The sequence below is a fragment of the Amblyomma americanum genome, chromosome 3, assembly GCF_052857255.1.
Source record: "Amblyomma americanum isolate KBUSLIRL-KWMA chromosome 3, ASM5285725v1, whole genome shotgun sequence".
In the NCBI taxonomy this organism is placed as follows: Eukaryota; Metazoa; Arthropoda; class Arachnida; order Ixodida; family Ixodidae; genus Amblyomma; species Amblyomma americanum.
Window position 1 is genome coordinate 225,887,858 of NC_135499.1, and position 11,951 is coordinate 225,899,808.

Sequence of the window (11,951 nt, forward strand, 5' to 3'; positions counted from 1 at the left end):
AGTGCACAGGGCCTTGTTAGCACCAAGCTACTCTGTTCATTCTGTCTTATAAAACATCAGCCCGTGTTAGCTTGTAAGCAGTGCAAAACAGCATTTTTGTTATTCACATATGCCAGCATCTCTGAATATTTGACATGCTAAACAGTTTACCATTGTTGCTGCATAATATGATATAGAACTGCATATGTAGAGTGCTGGAGTATGTAAAACTAAAACTATCTGTTATACAATGGAGGAGCTCATGAAACATTCTAGGAATATTGTAGTTGACTCAGTTTCCTGTGTGAAGAGTGTTGTGACAGCATGCTGCTTCATCATCATTGCTTCATCTGTGTTTGCTGCTTCATCATTGCACTAGTTTTGTTCATTGATTTATGTTTCTCTTACGCATCTAAAGCTCTAGCTTCTCTCCTCTTTTTGCTCTGCATATATATCGTAACATAGCATATCTGAATGTATTTGAGAACCCTGCCTTGTGACATGCTTGTGCTGAATAATTTTAGTGGTTCATCAGTTCACACACCTGTCTAATTTTGCTTCTTGGGAGATATTAATATATCTTCAAATCATTTCTTATTGTACAAAATATCTCCAACCTCGCTTTCTCTGTTGTCTTATACTAACCTGGTTTCATGTTTTTAGTACATTAAGTGATTATTAATTACCTTCAAGGTTCTGTAATGCAGTGTTTCACATTGTGTGCATTTTAATAATATGACACTTCATGATGAATGCAATGGGCTAATAGAGCTATACTATGTTGCATAGTTTGGTGATGTCAACGCAGTTTGATTAGTGTAAAGTAACTGAATTTGTTACTTTTGTTACTTTTCTGTAAGTGCTGCTAGAGCAGTAAGTTGTAGGGGGAATTTGTTTGAGCATTTGAGCGGTGTGCACCCTCTGACTTGGAAGTCTTTTGGTGTGAGGCTCCATAGTTGTTGCACTGCATGGGGATTGATGCACCCAGAAGGTGGTGACCGGGGCCGCGAGCGGCGGTCACCTGCAGCAGCGGGGATGCTGCCTCCAGTCGACTTTCGTGGCGAGGCCATCACATTCAAGGCCACCACAGCAGGCATCCTGGCCACCTTGTCGCACTGCATCGACCTAATGGCACAGCGCGAGGAAGCTTGGAAGCGGAAGTTGGAACGGGTGAGCACCCTTGTGATTCGTGCCTTTTCTTTCTGGTTGGAGCAGTGCGCAGTATCTCTGTTGTTCCTCAAATTTGGGCATGCTAGCCACCTTTAGGCACAAGGATGCTAAGCAGAGAAGGTGCACTTGTGCAAAGCGTGGCAGTTTCACTCTTTTGCTTCTGCATATCTTGGTCGATGTCCTATAGGGGCCCCTAAACTACTTGAGGCTGTAATCTGGCTTAACTTTTGTGCTCTAACTAGCCAGAAGAAAGCAGGCATTGAGGGTGTCACCTGTCACCCATGAATTCAAAATTTTTGGTTTCTGCAGGGGTTGGGTGAGGGTTTGCGTAGGCTGTCTTAGTTGTGGGGCATGTTCCAGAGTACTATTGCTATGCAGTAGCACTGAACTTCTGCCTGGCTCTTATTCGTAACAGTTTAGAGAATCTTCTTTCTCCTCTTTGTCAGTGCAACCTGCAGGCATATCTGTAGCCTGTTATCTCTGTTGGCCTCTCGGGTTGCATAGCTCGGTTGTGGGGCGGGGGGGGGGGGGGGGGGGCGGGGGGGGGAAGTGAGAGGAGCATGCTGCTGTTGCCCCTGATATGGAGCCTTGCCTCTGGCGCCCAGTCTGACACACGATCTGATCTCTGCCGGTGGTGGCAAATGGCAGCTCACTGCTGCCGCGCACGCTTCTCAGCCAGGCTGACAAGACTCTGCTCGTGTGTGTGTGTGTACCAGATTGGCTGCTGCCCACAAGATGAGCAAGAGGTGTGCCGTGCTGCTGCTGCGGTGTTTTCCAGTGTGATGTCGCGCTCCTGCTGCTGTTCTTTTTTAGCTCTAATTCTTGGAAGTGAAGGTGTTGGCTTACATGGCTGCTCAATGAGGCTCTATAAGAGATAGTGCAACACTGGATCATTTTGTTGTTTGTGAGGGTCATCGGACCTGGCTGGTAGGTTGTACACATGAGCATGTCTTTTATTCCTCCCTTTGCTTTCAGACGAGATATGTCTTTGACCACCAAGACACACCCTGTTGTGCTTATCTTGCCATCTTGGAGAGTTTCAATGAGTAGAGCGATGATTCATTGACTTGTTACAAACAAAAGTGTAGTTGTTTGTTGGGGAGTGCAATGATACAGTAGGTGATTGAAAAGTTAGAAGGAACCAGCTTTTGGGTGGAGCATATAGTTGTTGTGAAAATGTAAAAAGCATCAGTGTGAAAATCTGCATTGATATTGACAGTTATGCCATAACTGTAATCATGTAATTGATATAGTCAAAAGTTGCATAGAGCTGGAGGAGTGCCATGTGAGAATTTGTCCAGCATTACTTGTACGCATCACCTGACCGCCACATCACTCTAGGTACTTGTAGAATGCATTCCTAGTATGTGCGTGCGTGCATGCACGCGCGCATGTGTGTGTTTGTGTGCATGTGTGTTGTGTATGTGTGTGTGAGAGAGAGAGAGTGAGTGAGGTCATTGTGCGTGTGTTTTCTGTATAAAGGATTTTTTTGTGGCATATGCAATGCATCTGTCATTTCGATAAGCATGTGGGCACTGAGATCATTATTGGAGCAGTAGTGCCTAGCATAGCACTGGATTGGATATTTTGCTAATTAGTTGAAGAGGAAATGGCAGTGCTAAGTTGCTGAAAATTTAGAAAGTGGAATTGGTTTCACTCGTGCTGGTTTGAGTTTTCTGCTGCAAAATAACCTGCTGCAGCAGCAGCAGTTACATCAGGGAACTTTTTACTGTGTAACTTGTAACTTTGTTTGCTATTTGGAAGTGCTAAGGGTTGCGCAGTTCCGTTGTCAAATTTAAGTGAAAAATTGGTGTGACAGCTTAAGCTACTGCACACTTCTTGGTGCGAATGCAATGCAGGAGGTGGACAAGCGCAAGAAAATGGAGGAGGCATACAAGCAAGCCGTGTCCGAAGCAAGGTCACAGCCTCCAGCTGTCCTTGGAGGCCCGGATTATGAGGCAACACCCTTTCTTTCATTCTGTTGTAGCCCTAGATTTCTGTCTAGTAATGGCTAGGAGCTCTTGTGTGCTTCACGTGAGTGCAGCAAGGAGTGTCTAAAGTAGCCAACATCTTCTGTGATGCCGTTACTATAAAAGCCATTGTCGTGTATCCTTGCATAATGTGTCTGTATTTGGCTACCATTGGATCTGCAAATAATGGCAAATAATTTATGGTTAAGAATGACATGCCTTTAAATGGTAATTGAGGCAAATTATGATGGATAATGTTGTAAATAGTGGAATAAATACTAAGTCATGTAATGGTTGTGAATATGTTCAGCACAAGTGAAACGTTGTATAGCGTGTAGTTTGACCTTAATAAATGACAATTCACACTTAGTCAAGTAGGTGTCCGATTCTTAGCATCTGGTTTTAGCCTTGCTTTTAGTTTGTTAAGATTCATAATCAGCATAACAAAAACCTTTTTGTGAGATTTAACCTGAGATTTGGATGGCATTATGGTTCAATGGAAGTGAGCTGAGAGCATTCTACAACAGTTTGGTGTCACCGATATGACTTTTTTCTTTGTGGGTTGCCTCACTGCACAGGAGGGACCACACAGCATGATCAATGAAGACGAGTTCTTTGACGCGATTGATGCTGCACTAGACAGGAACGAGCAGCAGGAAGAAGAACGGGTAAGAGTCTTCCCTCTCATGCTTGTGTCGCTCATACTTTTTCCACAAAATTGATTGCTCTTGGAAAATTTTGTACCTGGAAAAACTGTAGTTATACAGGCTGCCTTGCATATTTTGCATATTCTACGCTACATATTGTTTGCACCATCTGGTGGTAGCTGTTGTAATTGGACGCTAACCAGATTGCAGCACTGTATGACAGTATGCAGGGAAGAGGAGCATAGGGGGAAGTAAAATATTCATATGGGAGACATCTATGCTCGAGAAGCTGTTCAGTGGTAATTGAACCAGAACTAGAGCAGTTCATTGTCAGCCTCTAGTTTTGAGCATTTGCCTGCGCAGCGCATCATATATCAGCATATCAGGTTAAAATCATCATCCAGGACCTCAGTTGTGCATGGCGATGAGTGGCAAAAACCGCAGCACTTTCTTTGTCAAGTTGTACTATAGTGTATGTCTAAGTCACTGTACAGGAAATAAATTCAAAAGAAAAACCAGCAAGCGGCACCAACCAGCAACTTGTAGTCTTTGAGGGCATTTTGTCTTGTGTTGCAGAAAAAAAGATGTCTGAGCCAGTGCAAGAGCATTTGAATGGGAACAGCTGTACATAAATGAGGTTTTCTGCATGCACTGTTGGCATTGCCCAGTTGATCCTTTCCACTTCATACCGTGATTTGCATGCTCAGCAGTCATCTGAGATTACGGTCTACTTGTAGAATGCGAAGTTGAACTTAGTCAGCTTGTCTCCTTCGGGGGCTGAGGTCAGAGCGCACAGGTGCCCATTGCATCTGGGCCTTAGCTGCTTTCACCACAGTGGTCGGACAAATTCATTGCAGGTGCTTTTGCTTTGCTCCGCTGGTAAGCCTGGAGCACTAGTGGCAGAGCCCTAATGTAGTTCTCAATATGTGGTTCTCAAGGAGAACCAAACCAAAACTTGATGCAAAGCTCTGTTCAATTCCGAAGCTTTTGATGCCGCTCGGAAGAGCATTTCAAGCGGCAGTGCAAGTTGGTAGCCCTAAGGGTCGATTCATGATTTGTCAAACTCTTGAGAGCGTAACTCTTATTTTTAGCAGTGCTGTATTACTGGCATCAGATAGGGCATGGCTAAGCTTGTGTGTAAATAGTACTGACAGGTGGCACTGAGCTTCGAGACTTTCAATGATACAACGGATTTTTTTTTTTTGCTGTATTCTTTCACGGGGAGTTAAATTAGTGTTAGCTGCTTTTTTTTTTGTGGCTTGTTGTAGCTTATTCTGGCAGCCTACTTGCTGCCCAGTTTCATTCTCCACCAGTAAAGACACATCAAAACAGCTGTCGTTTCTGATGGATGACAGCTTCAGATGCTAGACATCTGTCGCAAAACACTTTATTTTGGTCTTGCTCCATGTTCTATTGTGCACTGTGATTGCAGAGCAGAAAAAAAAAAGTGTTCTCACTTTTCTGTCACTCTTATTGCATTTTTTCTTTTGTCATTGGTAAAGATGTCATTTATGTGACATTGCCCTTGATGAACACAGAACGTTTAGCCTTCGTTTGAGAGCAGGAAACTTTTAATCTTCGATAGAAAACGGCATGAGTGATGTGTCCTTGCCTTGTTGCTTGTTTTCTTGCAGCGTCAGATCAAAAACAGGGTGCGTGAGATGCTGCGGCCAGCCTCTGCAGCCTCTCAACATCCACTTTGGAAGGAGGTTTGTGCAGTTCAGTTTTATTGCCTGCCTCGACTCTGAAAGGACTCTCTGATGATTCCTACAAACAATCCATGCTTGTAGTGTACACTTGTGCACTGAAAGAAAACTGAAGTTTTTTTCTCTTTTCAAGCTTTCGTGGATCATAAAAAAAGTTGCACGTTTTTGGAATGTTAGAGTTTGACCTAGATCTGACAGTATGCTCAGCAACATAAATGGCACGACAGGCTTTCCTTGTCTCTCTGCTCCATGGCATGAAAAGCTTTTACGTGGTGAGAGCCTGCAGACGGTGTTTAGGGACATCTGCCCCAGAGGAATTGGCTGTGTGCCCTAGCAGTGTGAAAGGGAGAGAAGCCAGAAACATAATGGGTGTCGGGCCAAGGCAGGTGAGGAGCCCCATGTATGTGATCCTATTTTGCTTGTCTTGCCAGGTCCAGGCTTTTGAAAGTAGTGTTGTGAAACACCCTCTACGGAATTAATCTTATAAGCGTTGCTTCCAGTTTGGGTGCACCTAATCGCTCTCTGTTATTCCTTTTCAACATGGCAGGATAATCCACTTGTTAAAGGGACAGTACAGTGAGTAAGATGGCTTGTATCGTTGCACTACCGCTTTTTACTGACAAAAAGACTACTTTCACAGAGAAGCTTGCTTTTATAACGGTTAAGTAAAAACATGAAATACAGGTATCACCATAACCGGCTGTTTTCGCACGCAAACTGCTGCGTGTCTGTCTAAGACAGTTTCTAGTGGGAAGATCCCCGAGGCTAGCCTATGCCACCATTCACTTCCTAGCAGTGATAACCGAGTCCTTTTTTACCTTGACATCACGGGTATGAATTCGGTGACAGGAAATTTCTGAATCCGATTTTCTCAGCAGTAAATGCATATTTTACTGCTGGACAAATATCAACATAACCAGAGACACAGAATCAATTTTTGTTGAGGAGAACAGTGCAGGTATAGCGCAGTGACGCAAAGTATGGGCAGCTTTGAAAATGGAAGAGAGTTTGAACAGAATGTGAATGCATATGAAACACTGGCCAAGATTTTGCTCAACTTGGATTGTCTTCCTCAAGGTGGCCATGTCAGTTTTGTCAGGTTGAAGAAGAGAAAAGGGTCCCAGAAAAACATTTTTTATTACTGAAGTAACAAGTGCTATGCTTGCAAGCACTAAGGTTAGTTCAATCTGAGCCCTGCCTTCACACTGTGGTTGCCTGCACCAGACCTCGTGTCACCGTTATTGAACGTGTAACACGGTCGCATGCATGTCAGGATTGTGACACAAAGCACATCCATCGCCGCCTGACACGCTAGGCGAAGGCAGTGTCCGTTCCCCAATGACTGTAGCTTGGACTGAAGTGAGCACTGTTGCAGGTGCATTTGCATTTACATACTCTTGACACGGGACCTCCTGCTTCTTTGAAGCTCCTTTGAATGCATTTTACTGCTACTGCCCTTGGGGTACCCACTAGCTTCAAGTGGGTACAACCTTTCCCCTGGCATGGTGCTTGGCTTCTCGGGGGTGAAATACTTAGGGCCCCAACTCATGTTGACCACTTAGCCATGGCACTCTTTGGCCCTGGTGCCAAATCGTTAATATCGCATCATACTTTCCGTTTGGTGGCACAGGTGGAAGATATCACCATGGAGCAGCTGCGCTATGCCAAGATGGGCGTCGGAGAGGGCGGCTGGCAGCTGTTTGCTGAAGACGGAGAGATGAAGATGTACCGGAGAGAGGTGGAGGAGGGCGGCATTGTGTGCGACCCCCTCAAGGCTGTGCATATGGTGCGCGGCGTCACGGGTCGTGAGGTCTGCCACTACTTCTTCAGCCCCGAAGTGCGCTTTGACTGGGAAAGTGAGTGCGCTACGTGTGACGATGCCTCTTGTGTATTGGAAAGTTCACTGTGTATCAGAGTCACTACAATGTGTCTCCTAACAAGTGAAGTTGTTTCTCTACCAAGGGTACTTCTTGCATATCTAGTGATCGTGAAGGCACCTTTGCATCAGGCGCTGTTGTTGCTGTGAGTGTCTTGAGGTCTGCTTTGGGCGCTGAGAATTATGTTACTTGTTGTTGTGAAGGTCTCAAGCTTCGCTGTGAAGAATGAAGAGCAGCATTTATATCACTTTTTTCATTCCTTCTTTGTGGTGTTGCAGCGACGCTGGAAAACATGGAAGTGTTAGAGGTTCTGGAGCCCATGACAGTTATTGTGCACCAGATCCACAAGCGGGTGTGGCCGGCCACCCAGCGAGATGCCCTCTTCTGGTCTCACATGGCACGGGCACCCAACGAGGAGGACCCTGATGCCCACGACGTCTGGATCGTCTGCAACAACTCATGTGACACACCGCACGTGCCTGTACGTTAGAAAATTTTTAAGAATTGACTGTAAATACTATATATTGAGAAGTACAGTGGGGAAGCGTCTACCTAAGGTGGTCAGTGTTTGAGTGAATTTCCGCTGAGAGCTGATAGCTCTCTGGTGGACACCGTATCATCACCTAAAATTGTCATTCTGTGACCTACTTATGGCGACTTAGTATCAAACACGTGTGTCAGTATCAGGTGGCTGTAGAAAGGAGCCTGCCTGAAATAAGCGTTGTTCTAGGAACAGGCAAAGAACTTTTATTTTAGAACTGCATCAGTTCTGCAGTTACACTACAGCTGAACGTGGATGGTAGGGTATGGGGTAAGCAAACAGTTTAGCAGGTTTTCTTAGGATACATTCTGTTCAAATGCTCAAAAGCAGTCGAAGAATGAGCTTTAACTATGGCGTACAGTAGAACCTCGTTGGTATTTTTTGCAGAAATTATGGGGGCAAAGTGACTCAAAACCACTAAAGTTTTGAAAAATGTGACTCAAGGATGAGTGCAAAGGTGTTTGTTGGCATCTCTACTTCCTGCAAAGTATAGTCAGCATCTATTGGCACAAGATCTGAATACCCTTACGTGATAGTTGTAAATTTCTTTCAGCATTTCTGTTGTCCTTAGCACAAAAGAAATTTCACGTGTCGAGTCGGCGACTGTAAGTATGAGAATGGCCAGAATCTCCAGCGCTGCTGTGGTGGTGGCTCTGTGGTTATGGTGCTCTGCTGCCAACCCGAAGGACACGGGTTCGATCCCGGCCGTGCTGTTCGAATTTCGGTGGAGGCGAAATTCTAGAGGCCCGTGTACTATGCGATGTCAGTGCACATTAAGGACCCCAGGTGGTCGAAGTTTCCGGAGCCCTCCACTACGTCATCCCTCATAGCCCGAGTCGTTTTGAGACGTTACACCTCCATAAACCAAACCAGAATCTCTTCGCTGTCACCATTGTTTTTGAGTGCTTCACCTGATTGCATTCATGCACTGTGGAGAACCCACTTGTGCAGTGGACTGCCAGTGTGCGTATAGAGCCCAGGGGCCAGATCCCACTGCGGTTCCGTCCGGGAACCAGTTCCTTTCGCCTCCTCTCATTGGCCGTCCGTCGTCACGTCCGGCGTGACGAAAAACTTCCGGAGGCGGCTCCGCGTTTTTCGTCTACGTCACGGGGCGTGGCCACGGCACCGAAAGGAACCGTTTCGCCGGCCGGCACAAGAACCGCGGCGAGTAGGTCCGTTTCGCGGGAACCGCTGCTGCACGCTTGTAAACAAACATGGCGGCGCCCTTTACCCCGTATCTTTTCGCGGCTCTTTGCGGCCGCACTGGGCAGAGAAGACCCAGAAACAGGGAAGATGCCTTCGATCTGCCGGAGTAAGATTTCCGCCGCCATTTCAGGATGAGTAAGGCGCTGGTGCGTAGGCTGTGTGCTGATCTTGAGGGCGAAATCGGGGCAAAGGGGCCGAGCGGACTGCCGACAGAAGCGAAAGTTCTCTGCCCGCTTCGGTTTTTTTTTGCAACCGGGAGCTTTCAGACTTCTGTTGGCAGTTAGGTGACCATCCAACTCTCGCAATCCTCAATGAGCCGCTGCTGCATCAGCGCAGTAGCGCTAGCTGTAACTCGCGACGTAGGCAAGCGAAAAGGGTGGGTAACCTTTACGTCCACGCCAGCGGAAAAACAACAGGCAGTGGCAGAATTTTTGCACCGCGGCCGAATTCCTGTTGGTGTTGTTGGCTGCATCGATGGAACCCTCGTTGCCATCAGTCAGCCCAAACGCCTCAGCCCTGGTGAAACGCAGGCATTCATGACCAGAAAGGGCTACTACGCCCTAAATTAACACGATGTTGGTAAGTATTACAAGTCTGTCCACTCGTTAAAACAAAATCATAATTCGCGAATTTCAGCCGCCTGCGTGGGTTTCGTGCTTTTGTATGCTTAAATTTTAATGCACTCAAAATCGGAGTGAGGAAACGTCATTTACATTGTCGGGTAGCATGTTAACGATACTTATGAGAAACAAATTCTGCCGAGGTTTCCGCATTACTTTCTCAATATATTGCATTCTGCGTCGCAATACAGTTATTGTGGCCCTACATGGCAACATATAAATGGCGTCATTTATTATTATAATAATTTCTGGCGTCAAAACATACGACCCTTTCACGAGCCACAGGGGTTCATTCATGAACTCTACAAGCAGAGTACGCTGTCGCGGCGAAACATGGGGCCCAAGAGGCCGGCGAGTAGCTGCTTCTGCCATTGCGAGTCTTCTTGTCAGAAACGGGACCAAAGGCAGACGAAACTTCAACGCGCGCCAAAAAGCACATGTTTTCCCAGACGGCAACGCGCGCGCGCGCGCGCGTATGCGACACCATCTACCGACAGAAAAGAGAAACATGTACCAAAAGAAACGTCAAAATAGTTTTTTTACTGCACTCTCTTGCATGTGCTGCGACTTCTTATTAAATAATATGTACTACCATTTATTTGTAATATTTGATTTCTTTTTAAAACAACCTATTTTTTAGTGTACGGCCCCCGAAAAAGCCAGGCAGTCGTGGGCCGGGCTCCCGCGAGGTCGCGCGCTCACCGATTGGCCGTTGGCTTCCCCTTCTTTCTCCTCCCGTACTTCGCTGTCGTCATTTTGACGTCACTCCGAAAAGGAACGGTTCGGAAACGGAACCGAAGTGGAATCTGGCCCCAGGTCCGCTCTTGTGTTTGCGTGCTGTTATAGTTTTTGGATGCTTCACCTCATTGTACTGCTCGCTGCACTGTAGAGAAGCCACCTCGGCAGCTGACACATGCTGGGCTTTTGCCGATGTTGAGGGCCCGAGCTCTGCCATTCGTACCTAAGCAAATCTACAGTTGGTTGCCAAGCATGCTGTACAATCAGAATTTGGTGAAATTGCGAGCATACTTATCGGGTCATTGTATTTTCAGAGAACATGTTAATTAGAAGAAAAACTGTAACTGCCTAGAACATTTTTGTGTCTACTCGCGATTTTGAACATATGAACTGGGAACACATCAGCAAGGTTCTACTGTATTTTTCCCTTTATGGTAAGTGGTAGGGGTGTGCGAATATTTCTGATTATTTGTTAGTTGTGCGAATAATTGTCCAAAACAAATATTCATATGAAACAGGGATGTGTTAGCGGCAGCAGCTGAGGCAGTTGAAAAACGCAACCCTGACCTCCACTAGCCATATGCAACACAAAGACAGTATATTGACTGCGTTTCAATCATGTCATACACATAGGAAACCTACCTTTTCATGCAAGTGACGACAGCAACTGGCACCCAATCTTAGTTTTAGAGCGACGAGTGTTTGAGCCATGCCCTCCAGTATCCAATGTCGTCCAATGTTGTAGCCCTGATGTACGAGAATTATGAACGGCACCACACAAATGGACCGCATCGCGGCACTGTGTCTATCATTGCTCAGAGACCGATTGCGGCAGCTTGCAGTGTGGCATCGGAGTGGGCCCTGTTTTTAAAATATCCTGAAAAAAAAAAAAAAAAACTGGCATGCCCTATCCAAACTTTGTGCCTATTATTCACAGACTATTCAAGAACTTGGATTCAATTTGTTCCAAATAATTTTGAATACACATTATTTGGTTTGTTTACCAAATTGAATATAAGGATTTGCTATTTGAAAGTTTTGAGTATTCGCTCACTCCTAGTAAGTGTCCTTGATAAAAGGGCAAGTCTATTGCATCTCTGCATTCTGGCAAGAGTTTATCGAAGAGGTTTGCATTTCTTAGTGTAATTCGATGTGTTTCCATGGCTGGGGCTTGTATTGTGCAGCCCAGAGCTGTGGTTGGTATGAATTATCACAGCTTCTAATGCTTGCTTGCAGCTGGGTAAGTGCGTGCGTGTCAGGCTGACGGTGTGCCTGATGTGCCAGACCTTCGTCGACCCACCGCAGCCAAACAGCAACATTACTCGGGACAACATCTCATGCAAAATCACCTACTGCTCAACCAGTGAGTTCTGCACTTTTCACTTGTTTTAAGGGGGGATGAGGGGATCGGAACAAACTTTTTTATTTTTTAACTTAGAGTGATGAAATTTGGCAGACAGGTTTGAAATAGCATCAAACAGACAGCTACAAAGTTTC

The 11,951-nt window shown here is 45.8% G+C and overlaps 1 protein-coding gene across 2 annotated transcripts in view; it reads left to right on the plus strand.

Annotated features, from left to right (window-relative positions):
* cert (ceramide transfer protein) overlaps nucleotides 1-11,951 on the plus strand; it is a 34,106-nt gene that overhangs the window by 8,840 nt on the left and 13,315 nt on the right. Inside the window, exons 5-11 of one of the 2 annotated variants that reach the window (XM_077660315.1) lie at nucleotides 968-1,149; nucleotides 3,009-3,107; nucleotides 3,698-3,787; nucleotides 5,401-5,475; nucleotides 7,103-7,328; nucleotides 7,628-7,830; nucleotides 11,691-11,817. In XM_077660315.1, coding sequence (XP_077516441.1) covers nucleotides 968-1,149; nucleotides 3,009-3,107; nucleotides 3,698-3,787; nucleotides 5,401-5,475; nucleotides 7,103-7,328; nucleotides 7,628-7,830; nucleotides 11,691-11,817 — 1,002 coding nt within the window. The remainder of the gene's footprint in view (nucleotides 1-967; nucleotides 1,150-3,008; nucleotides 3,108-3,697; nucleotides 3,788-5,400; nucleotides 5,476-7,102; nucleotides 7,329-7,627; nucleotides 7,831-11,690; nucleotides 11,818-11,951) is intronic. The other variant, XM_077660314.1, reaches the window with a different exon arrangement.